The 12,120-nt window shown below is 47.2% G+C and overlaps 1 protein-coding gene across 2 annotated transcripts in view; it reads right to left on the bottom strand.

Annotated features, from left to right (window-relative positions):
• Window positions 1–12,120, bottom strand: part of LENG8 (leukocyte receptor cluster member 8) — a 113,032-nt gene that overhangs the window by 34,664 nt on the left and 66,248 nt on the right. The window contains exon 12 of one of the 2 annotated variants that reach the window (XM_070944410.1): window positions 6,778–7,179. The exons of the other annotated variant lie outside the window; for it this stretch is intronic. Coding sequence (XP_070800511.1) covers window positions 7,051–7,179 — 129 coding nt within the window. The 3' untranslated portion in view covers window positions 6,778–7,050. Of the gene's footprint in view, window positions 1–6,777; window positions 7,180–12,120 lie in introns of those variants that run through there. 2 annotated transcript variants of the gene reach the window in all.

The following is a 12,120-nucleotide window of genomic DNA, read 5'->3' as shown; positions in this document are numbered from 1 at the left end:
GCCCTGGGTCCTTCGGGAGAATGGGCGGTATATAAATAAAATTATTATTATTATTTATTATTATTATCCAATTAACCTCAAGATGTATTACAGTGAAGGAAGATAACTACTATAAACTGAGAAATCAAATTGAAAGAGACTTGGAAAAATCTACAACTATCGTTAATGGGAAGAATAGCACTAATCAAAATGAATGTACTACCAAGAATTTTGTTCTTTTTTCAAACAATTCCGATAAAGCTGGAGAAAAAATATTTTGAGAGTTTGAACAAAATGATATGGAAATATATATGGCAAGGAAAGGAAGCAAGAATTAATATTAAACTGCTTCAAGACGCTAGGACTAGAGGAGGTTTTGGTCTACCAAATTGGGAACTTTATCACCAAGTGGCAATGTTAACTTGGGTTAAAGAATGGATTCTACTGAGAAATACAAGACTATTGACTTTGGAAGGACATGATTTGCAACTAGGTTGGCATGCTTTCTTATGGTATGGGAAAAATAGGATACATGGATACTTCCAGAGACACTGTGTAAGAAACGGCTTGTTAACAGTATGGGAGAGAGTGAAAGAGAAACATTATATGGAAATACCAATGTGGCTTTCAACAATAGAAGCGTTGACGTATCCAAATATGATCAACATGGACAGTATTGTTAGATATAAGGACATTTTAACAGAGAAGAGAGAACTAAAACAGGAACAAGATTTAGAAAAACAAGGGATTGAGATTGATTGGTATACACAAGTGCAGATACAATCAAGATATGATAAAAGATTTGAAACAATATGGTTTTAATTTGGGGGAATCAGAGTTGGATTACATAATGACTGGAAAGGATGAAAAATGATTAAAAGGTTGTATAATTATCTACTGCAGATCAGATTGGAAGATGAAGAAGTAAAAGAGACAATGATAACATGGGTGAAAAACTTTGGATATGCAATAGAATTAGAGAAATGGCAACAACTATGGGAAAGGAATTATAAATTGACTATGGCAACTGCATATAAAGAAAATTTATATAAAATGTTTTATAGATGGCATATGCCACCAGAAAGACTAGCAAAAATGTTTAAAGATAAATCAGCTAAATGCTGGAAATGTTTGCATTTGCTGGGATCATATTATCATATGTGGTGGTCATGTACGGAAGCAAAAAACTATTGGTCTAGAATACAGACATGGTTAGAGGAAATGTTACATAAACCTATAGAATTAAAACCAGAGATTTTTCTATTGGATATTTTGCCAGAAAGATATAGCAAAGAAGAAGTGTACTTAATTATACACATAATAACAGCAGCAAGAATTGTATTTGCACAAAATTGGAAGACAGAGAAAATTCCGTCAGAAGGTGAAGTAATAAAAAAGATTTTAGACTGTGCAAAAATGAACAGATTAACGCTAAGAATAAAAGATAAAGAGGAATCGGTGTATTTCAAGACATGGGAAAGATTCTATGTATGGAAAGATTCTATGTATGGATTTTATGTATGGATAGAAAAGAAATATGAATAAAAGTTGATAAATGATATAGAAAACAGGAAGTTAAATGAGGGATAAGACAAAAAAGAAATAGAAGCTCAGATGACACCAGAGTAAATGGAAAAGGGGGATGGGGGTGGGTGGGAAGAAAGAAGATTATAAATATAAATGTACAATTATGAAATGATAGATTGGATCTCGGCTGTCTCCCTTATTTGCACTGGAAATTACTGAACCACCAAACACAGTCAAGTTGCGGCATTACCAAGTTTAATCCATGACAAACGAGCAGCAGAACTGAGGACAGCACACAAAGTCGGCTCTGAGAGCTAACGCCTCCCAGCGCTGTTTAAATAGTTCCCGCCGGCCGCGCCCATGGCCCGCCTGTAATCAGCGCGTCTCAGCTGATTGCCGGTATGCACTTCCTGGTTCTGGCCGCCATGCCGCTCCCATCGCTGTGTCTCTTCTGCAGTCTCTAATTGCAACCCGACCGACACCCACCACCACGTCGCCATGCCGCCATCACCACTAATACATCCCATGCCCATCTTCCCCCCTGGCAGTATAACGGTGAAAGATGTGTCTGCCTCCTCTCCGCTGGTACGTGTCAAGTGGCGGCTGGGCTCGACAGGCGCCCCCCCACCAGGTGCCCACCTGCAAGGAAGAGGAAACAATTAGTGATAGGTCTTATGGAGAGTCTCTCGGTTTATGCGGGTAGTTCTTGTGGAACCGCCTTAACAGACGAGGGGCTTTGATATCACAGCTGTCCACCCATGATGCCTCCTCGTATGGATACCCCTTCCATTTAACTAGGTATTTCAGTTTCCATCTAGTCACTTTGGAGTCTAATATGTCCTCTAGTTCATATTCATTTCCGGTAACGGGTCCTGGGCACTCTGCAGGGGTTATCTGCTCTACTGGTTTGAGCAAACTACTGTGAAAGACTGGATGTATCTTTCCTAACAAGGGGGGGAAGTTTCAACATAACAGTCACAGGGTTGATTACTTTTGTGATGGTAAACGGACCGAGGTATTTTGGCCCGAGCTTCTTACATGGGATTCGCAGTTTAATATATTTGGTGGACAGAAACACCCTGTCCCCTACATGAAAAGGCTTGGTCTCTGCTCTCCTCTTATCTGCTTGTACTTTGTATTCCTCTGCGGCATTTTTCAGTGCCTGTTTAACGTGTGGCCGAACTGTTCGGATCTTAGTAGCCCATTCTGTTGTAGATACCGCATCCAAGGCATGTGTTTCTAATTCCGGTATTGCAGGGAATTCCTTTCCGGTTACTATGAAAAAAGGGGTGAGACCGGTACTCCTATGTGCAGTGTTGTTGTATGCGGCTTCAGCAAATGGCAGTAAAGCAGACCAATCAGTTTGCTGATAGGATACATAACTCCGTAAGTACCGTTCTACTATCGCGTTAGCCCTTTCGACTGCCCCGTTAGTGCACGGATGGAATGCAGAACTCAAACCCTGAGATGATCCTATCAGGGCTACAAAATTCCTCCAGAACCAGGCAGTAAATTGTACCCCCTGGTCCGAAATGATCCTATGCGGGGCCCCATGTAACCGGTAAACGTGTTGGATGAACATTATCGCAAGGTGCCGTGCTGAAGGGAGCCCTTTACATGGAACAAAGTGTGCTTGCTTTGAAAAAAGATCTATGACAGTCCATATAACTGTTTGTCCATTGCTCTCCGGAAGGTCTACTATGAAATCCATGGTGATTTCATCCCATGGTCCTTCCGGGGCTGGCTACAGACTGTAATAGACCAAGGGGTTTTCCGGGTCGTGGCTTGCAGGTTGCGCACACTATACATTTCTTTGTATAGTCCTTGATGTCTTTGCGCATACAAGGCCACCAAGATTGTCACCTTGCTAGGTGCAAGGTTTTTAAAAACCCGAAATGACCGGCAGGTTTCACATTGTGACATTTACGTAGCACTGCGGCCCGAACATCCTTGGGTATATAGAGCTTATCCCCTCTCCAGGCAAGACCATCTCTTGATGTTATTATGTCTCTATTTTCCTTTATCCATTTGTCCGTTGCTAAAGCCTGTTTTACCATGGTATACCAGGGGATTCCTGTTCCCTCCTTTGTGATTCGAGCCATCGCCTGACGCGATGGTATCATGGCCTGTACCACCTCATCTCTTTTGCTTTTGTACTGTGGCATACGCAAGAGAGCATCCGCCAGAAAATTTTTCCCAGAGGGTATATACTGGAGGTTGAACATGAACCTTTGGAAGTACTGTGCCCACCTCACCAGCTTTGGAGACAGCTTTCTGGGGGTTTGCAGGGCCTCTAAGTCCTTGTGGTCCGTCCACACCTCAAAGGGGACCTCTGATCCCTCAAGTAAATGCCTCCATGTTAAGAGAGCCCACTGTATAGCGAAAGCCTCTTTTTCCCATATTGGCCAACCCCTCTCCGTGGCCGTAAATTTCTTTGACGTGTATGCGCAGGGCTGCAACCCCCCTTGTGTGTTTCTCTGGAGTAAGACAGCCCCTACAGCAACATCGCTTGCGTCTGTTTGTACCACAAAGGGCAATGTTGGATCGGGGTGTTTCAACACTGGCTCAAAGGCAAACGTTCTCTTTAAAGTCTCAAATGCTCGTTAACACCGAGGTTGCTCGGTGCGGCGGTAGAATCTCACATTCTTCACTACATACCTCTAGTAGGTCTTTGTATATATCTAGGAAACCCCCTCCCATTCCGGGTCCTGTAGTTTCCTGTTCTGCCTTCACCTGTTCCTTAGGCGGCTCGGGGCTGAGGGGTAGCCTGAGTTTCCTGAAGCCCTCCTCCCACCATATAGTCGGCTGCCATTTATCCAACCAGGTGAGACCTAGAATAAGAGGCTCGATCATGGTATCCACCACTAGGAACCGTATATACTCCCAATGCTCCCCTATCTCCAACCTGACAAGTTCCGTGATGTGTGTAGCCGGCACCCCTCCCAATATGGAACCATCCATTTGCTCAAATCTGATGGGTGTTCACAGTGTTCTAACCCATATGGCCAGGTTGTCCACCACCGACCGATTAAACATCGTGTGCACCCTGAGTCGATTAAAGCACTCTGCTCATCTCCCACCCCTGAACGCGTATTTCGGATGACCACTGGGATCACGAATGGGCGTACAGGATTGCTCACCATTGGGTCATTCGGGTCGTCCTCATCGCTCTCCTCGGGACCCATTGGTAATCGTCCTCCGCTCTCCTCAGCCGGGCTTCCACCATCCTTTCCCGGAATAGCAGGTTTGAGAGGCACAGTGTGTGTTGCCAACTGTGTACGTTCAGAGGTTGTCCTGGGTCAACCCCGAGCTCTCTCACCTGTAACCGGGGTTTGTGGCCCTGACGGCAATTTTGGTGGCGGTAAAGGGCATTCAGCCACCCTATGACCCACTTGGTTACAGCGGAAGCAACGGAAAAGCGGCCTCTGGGTCGGGTCCCCACCCCGTGGGACCAGGTAGGGCTACATCTCGTCTCGGTGGGGGTCTGTCCACTGTTCGTCGTTGGTAAGTCATTCTGTTGTCACTTCGGCCCCGAAACTCTTGTAACCCAACATCTAACTCCACGGCTGCCTTGAACCACTCTGTAAGGCGAGGGGGCAATCCTCTATAAACACACGCTTGTTTTAATTCCCGATCCAACCCCATATGGAATTGGTGGACAAGCAGGCGTTCCGGCCAGGCCTGTAGGCGGCTGGCGAGCTTCCAGAACTCTTTGACATACTCCTTGGCCAACCGACCACATTGTTTAAGGGCTACAATCTCCCCTTCCTCGGCTTGCGCTCTGGACTCGTCCTCAAACAGTCCCCTCAACCCCTCTAGGAACATGCCTACATTCGTTAGCTCTCTAGCATGCTCACTGTACAAGTCTGCCACCCAGTCTGCCGCCTCCCCGGTTAACACTGTTGTGACGGCTACAACCATTGCCCACTGGGATGGGTAGAACTGTCCATACAAGTCAAAATGACTGATCACCTGACTCAAAACTAATGCTACCCTGTCTGGGCTCCCATCGAAAGAGGCCTGTATGGGCGGTGGCCCCAAAAAGGTGGTTGTTGGGGCCACATTCCAACATGCCAGACAGGAACTGTCTCCTGTGTCCTCGCATTATCAGCCTGTCAGCGTCTCAGCGCTGACATAGAAAAGGGAGATAAGCTCTGAACTTTTGCCTGCTAAATCCCTTTGAAGCTCGGTCTCCGTGGAAATGAAGAGGGGGGGAACATTCCTGTGAAATGACGAGACAAGAAGTCAGGAGTGTGACTTGGAAGATAGCCAATGAGAAGCAGAGAATTGGGGATCGGAAAGGGAGGGATTGGGGGGCAAAAGGTCAGTCTTGTCCGCATCGAGTCATGATCCGGTTGCTGTACTCGAATAAAGAGAAGATTTCCTTAAAGATTGGCAGTTTGGAAATTCATTTATTTTGAGATAGCATCGAAGTCTGACACAGCCCCACTTGTGGTACCCGAGTGAGGCTCTGGTTGCTTTCTCCCAGTCGGAGGTCTGGTGGTGAGTGTCTCATATCCGACACCAGAACCTGCCCCAGGCCTGTACCCACCATTCCCCGTGGTTTGCATTGGGGCTGCTCCGTGATGTTGCTCTGTACCCCTGCTCTTTCGAGGCTCCTGTTCTCTTCTTAGTTTGGGGCTAGTCAAGCGGAACCGAGACTCGGTACCTGAACCACCTCCTCCCCCTCGCCACATATTCAATGGGTCCAGGCCTGTCGCCCATGGTTGCCATGAAGGCGCGTCCCTAAAACTAGCTTCACCAAACCGCTCCTTAAGCACCTCCATGGTAGCAGCACCAGGGCCTGTAGAATAACTCCAGTCCTGTTCGTCTTCCTCCATCCACCGGCGCTCTCTCCAACCCTGGAAGGGTGCATCAGATACTGGGGTGGGGGTTCTTTCACGTGACTCCCCAGGGCCCATTAAGGCAGAGCTGTGCCACCAATGTCCCGAAGCAGAAGTGGATTGTATGACCCCTTTCTCCGCTTCCTCCCAGCTCTCCACAAGGGGGTCTGTGCTCTGCAGCTTCTCCTTCGGCCGCACAAACCTGCTTTCCTCCTCTTTCAGTGTCACCTCTTCCTCCACCACCTCTTCCCCCTCCACACCTTCTGAGACATCCGGCGTCGCAGGCAAAGTCCGTTCAGCCATGGTCCGGTTTCCGTCCGCCTAGCTCACTATAATAGGGTATGTAGGATGAGCGCCGACTTTCTCTCGGCTATCTCCCTCGTTCGCACTGGAAATTACTGAACCACCAAACACAGTCAAGTTGCGGCGTTACCAAGTTTAATCCATGACAAACAAGCGGCAGAACAAACCAAGGACAGCACACAAAGTCGGCGCTGAGAGCTAACGCCTCCCAGCGCCGTTTAAATAGTTCGCGCCAGCCGTGCCCATGACCTGCCTGTAATCAGCGCGTCTCAGCTGATTGCCGGTATGCACTTCCTGGTTCTGGCCGCCATGCCGCTCCCATCGCTGTGTCTCTTCTGCAGTCTCTAATCGCAACCCGACTGACACCCACCACCACGTCGCCATGCCGCCATCACCACTAATACACCCTGTGCCCGTCTTCCCCCCTGGCAGTATAACGGTGAAAGATGTGTCTTTCTGCCTCCTCTCCGCCGGTACGTGTGTCGAGCAATGGCTGGGCTCGACATTGGGTGAAATGGGAAAGAAACTGAAAAGAAAGTATATATTATTAGTAAATGGGAGTTGCTCGGATACCAAATAAGGGAAATATTGCACAACAAAGGAGAAAGAAAGGAGAGAGGAGGAGAGGGAGAGAGGGGAATGGAAGAAAAGGAAAAGGAGAGGAAGAAAGGATAGGGGACAAGAGCAGGAGAGAAGGTGAGAAAGGGGGAAAAGAGGGGAGGAGTGGGGGAGAGGAAGGGGAAGTAGGGAAGAGGACAGGAGAGGAGGAAGAAGAAAGTAGAAGAGGAGATGAGGGAGGGAGGGGAAAGAAAGAAGAAGGTGGTTTGTTGTGAAAAGAGAGGATAGAAGAGCAACCCCAAATGTAATTAAAATGTCTCATTTTTATGCCTTCGTTGTATATATATGTATATACAATTTATTTATATATATTTATATATATATGTATATATATATATATAAATTATGGATAAGAGAATGTACATTTACAATCTGTGTATAGGAAATAAAAATAAACTTTTTTCAAAAAAACCCACAAAATTTAGAATGCATTCAGCTTCTGAAATCAGCTAGCAATTCAGCAGAGTTTTAAATCTGGTAATTTTTTTTTCTATGGCATGAAAAAGCTTGAAAACTTCCAATTTAGAAAATTACTGGACTTCCGGTGGCGATGTCGGGACAGTGCAGAGGGAAAAGGACAAGCACCGTCCTTTGACTCTGATCTTTCCGTGTCCGGGGACCCTTCGAAGGCGCGTTGAGTTTGGAGAGCCACACAAATCAGAGGGGAAGCCCGGGGGACAGTGAGGTGGAAAGCAACCACCTGCTAGAATGAGGGAAACACTCTTTAACTCGGCGCGAATGTGTCCTGTCATGTCATTTTGACATGGCGGACTCGAGGCCGTGACAAGCCACAACAGACTTGGAAGAGAAAGTGTTACTAGCAGACTGTGCCCATTCCCGTTTGTGAGGAACTCCCATATGTGCAGCGGCTTGAACTGTCAAAGTGAGTAATTTTTAAACATTTGGCAAAGAGGAAGGAAGCTCCAGCACAAAACTAGCAGTGATTTAAAGAGAAGAGCCATGATTTATTAAAAAAACAATTGCCAAGAGAGAGGAGCCAAAAGAAAGAAAAGACCGGGAAAAGATTTTAAAAGCGAGAGTGTAGGACGACGGAGGAAGGAAAAGAGAAGGAAAAGGAGAAAGGCGGGAACCTACGTTTTGGTAACCGACAAGAGAACCAGGGGTTGGAAAAAGACGATCCAAGACAGAAGAAGAATGGGTGACTGATCTGTCCCCGTCCACACACACACACAAACACAGCCAGCCGAGGGTTAAGGAAGCACTTGGCACACACCCAGGTCTTTATCTCCAACTTGGCAGCGATATACACACCATCTGCCAAGTGCTTTTATTTCCACAGAAACAGAAAGATAATATACTCAGCGTACAAGAGTCCAACAAAAATAAATATTCCTCTCAGCAGTTTCGGACGATGCTCTAGTGACTATCCAAGGTTTATTTTTGTTCGTCACAGGGATCACTGGCTACCACCCTCTATTATATAGTCTCTGGGGTGTGGTCCAGTGACTCAGTTCTAATCCCTAGCACGCCTCCTGAGCTGCTGCAATCGTTTATCACGCCTTCGGAGGCGTGCGTCCAGGAATGATGTCTCTCCTTCACTCTCATCCGAGACACCTGTCTCCCTGCTAATCTCCTCTCCCTCGGCCGGCACCTGAGACAGTGCCAGAGGGGAGGGGCCTGGAGAGGGAGGCCTGGCTGACTCCTCTTCCTCATGCTCGGAGCTTTCTTCCTCCGATGGGATAGGCTCAGAGGGCGGGGCCACAACAGTGACCAGGGAGAACTTGAGAGTGAAAGGAGAGGTGTCTGGAGAGGATTGGGGGAGCAGACAGAGCCGGAATTAAGCTGGTGAGGACAGCGTCCAGTGGAGGAGAACGGCGATATACAACGAAGAAGTGAAAGACGAGTGTTTTGGGTAATCCGGAGACTAATAGTGAAAGTAAAGATGCTAGAAAGAGACAGTGAGAGGGCGGAGAAGAGAAGAGAGAGGAACTATAGTGATTGAGAGATCCGGATATAACACTGAGTGACTAAGCAGAGAAGCAGACAGAGGCGGAGTGAACAACAAGGACGACACTATTAAGAACATTGAATAACCCGGAGAATTAAGATATTTAAACAGTGGAGCCACCCTATTCCGAGTGTCAATCAGAGTGTTACATTGTATATTGTGATCAACACCCTGATTAATACGATTTCCTTGAATATTCCTTCCATGATATTGCTCTCATAGCAAGATTGTATTTAGTTATATATATCTATATCAATATTAATTATAGCTATTTAGATTGTATTGAAGGTACTTTATTTAAAGCAGAATTATTTACAATTAATATTTACTGGAAATTATATCTATTTATTATAGTTAATTTAGTTTAACCAATCAAATTAATTTAATTGGTTGAATATAGAGGAAATATATTTAGTGAGTTCTAGCCATATTGTATTGTACTGTATACTTTTATGTTGATTCATAGCTATAGAGTATTGTGAAGATAACTGATGACAATAGAATTAGAAATAAAAACAAGTAAAAATTGATAGAAGAAAATACTATAATATTATAATATTGACAGAGGAAAAGAAAGACATTTAATAATTATTAGCAACCTATTGGTGGCTTATTGTAATCTATTTAAAAGAAAGAAATATAGATGTAAAAGGAGTAATCTCGAAAGATAAAAAATTGTTAGTATTTATAAAAGTGGTGGATGGTAATTTGGGAAAAGATTTATAAAATTTTGGGAGAACAAAACAGAATTCTAAAGGAAATGACAAGCATTACCACTACAACACTGAGAGCAGGGAAAAAGACAGCATCTAACCCTGTTGCAATGGCTTCCCTGTCAGGGATCCTGGGTAGCTCTGTGGTTTTCCATGGAGCTTAGGGAGATGAAGCGTCAGAAGAGACGCCTAGAGGGCTGTTGGAGGTCTTCCCGTTCCGAATCTGATCGAACACGGTTAAGAACCTATATTAGGTCTTATCTTGTGGCGATGGAAGCGGCGAAATGTGATTATTTCGCCGCTCTCATTGCATCTGCAGAAAATCGCCCAGCAGCCTTGTTCCGAGTGACCCGCTCTCTTCTCAATCAGGGAGCGAGGGAGGACCCCTTGCAGGGCAGTGCTGAGGATTTTGCTCAATTTCTGCAAGACAAAATCGCTCAGATCCGGACGGGCTTAGACTCTGACTGGGCAGGGTCTGACGAGGAGAGGGGAGCATGTCTTGAAGGTAATATCTGGGTTGACTTTGACCCTGTTTCCATAGATGAAGGGGACAGGATTGTTGGAAGATTGGGGGCCTCAACGTGTTTGTTGGACCCGTGTCCCTCCTGGCTTGTTGCGGCAACCAGAGAGGTGACCGGAGACTAGATCCAGGCGATTGTCAACGCTTCGTTGAGGGATGGGGTCTTCCCCGCCTCCCTTAAGGAGGCGGTGGTTCGGCCCCTACTCAAGAAGCCTGCCCTGGATCTGGCCTCCCTAAACAACTTCCGTCCTGTCTCCAACCTTCGCTTTATAGCGAAGGTTGTTGAGTCCGTGGTGGCGTACCAACTTCCACAATTCCTGGAGGAAACGGATTACCTCGACCCGTACCAATCGGGCTTCAGGCACGGACACAGCATGTAAACGGCTTTGGTCAACCTGGTGAATGATCTCTGGAGGGCCCGGGACAGGGGTTATTCCTCTATCCTGGTCCTACTTGACCTCTCAGCGGCTTTTGATACCATCGACCATGGTATCCTACTGCGAAGACTCAGGGGGTTGGGGGTGGGGGCCACTGTTTTACAGTGGTTCTCCTCCTACCTCTTGGGTCGCACACAGTTTGTCTGGGCAGGGGGGCAGAGATCCTCCCCGAGGCCCCTCATCTGTGGGGTGCCCCAGGGATCAGTTCTCTCCCCCTTGCTCTTTAACATCTATATGAAGCCGCTGGGTGAGATCATCCGCAGGTTCGGGGTGAGGTATCATCAGTACGCTGATGATACCCAGCTCTACATCTCCACCCTGGACCAACCCAGGGAAGCCCTTTCCGTGATGTCCAAGTGCCTGGAGGCGGTGCAGGTCTGGATGGGTAGGAACAGGCTCAGACTCAACCCCTCCAAGACAGAGTGGCTCTGGATGCCGGCATCCCAGGAGCTAGTGGCCCCATCACTACTGATGGGAGTGGAGTGGCTTACTCCCTCTGAAAGGGCTTGCAATCTTGGCGTCCTCCTGGATTCGCAGCTGTCCTTAGTTGACCATCTGACGGCCGTGACCAGGGGGGCTTTTGCACAGGTTCGCTTGGTGCGTCAGTTGCGACCTTTCCTAGACAGGGATACCCTCCGGACAGTCACTCATGCTCTCGTTATCTCTCGTCTGGACTACTGCAATGCCCTCTACATGGGGCTGCCCTTGGGGTACACCCGGAGGCTCCAGCTGGTCCAGAATGCGGCCACGCGGGTTGTTACAGGGGCGTCCCGTTACTCACGTGTTACACCTCTCCTGCGCGAGCTGCACTGGTTGCCGGTACTCCTTCGGATCCGCTTCAAGGTGCTGGTTCTTACCTATAAAGCCCTTCATGGCATGGGCCCGGGGTACTTGCAGGACCACCTCCTACCGGCCTCCCTGCGCCCAGTGCACTCACATAGGACTGCCCTCCTTCGGGTGCCATCGGCCAGATAATGTCGGCTGGTGGCACCCAGGATGAGGGCGTTCTCTGTGGCCGCACCGACCCTCTAGAACGAGCTACCCACTGGGCTCCGGACGGCCCCCGACCTCCGCTCCTTCCACGGCAACCTGAAGACATGGCTTTTTCAACAAGTCTCCTGATCTGTTGGGAATTCAGTTTTAATTGTTGGGTTTTTAATTGAATTATTTTTCTATTTCATTTTATTGTTGTCATTTTATTGTTGTGAGC

The sequence above is a fragment of the Pituophis catenifer genome, unplaced genomic scaffold (assembly GCF_029215685.1).
Source record: "Pituophis catenifer annectens isolate HBS135680 unplaced genomic scaffold, rPitCat1.0.hap2 SCAF_5, whole genome shotgun sequence".
In the NCBI taxonomy this organism is placed as follows: Eukaryota; Metazoa; Chordata; class Lepidosauria; order Squamata; family Colubridae; genus Pituophis; species Pituophis catenifer.
The sequence above is the reverse complement of the archived record's forward strand: the minus strand, read 5'-3'. Positions and strand labels throughout refer to the sequence as shown.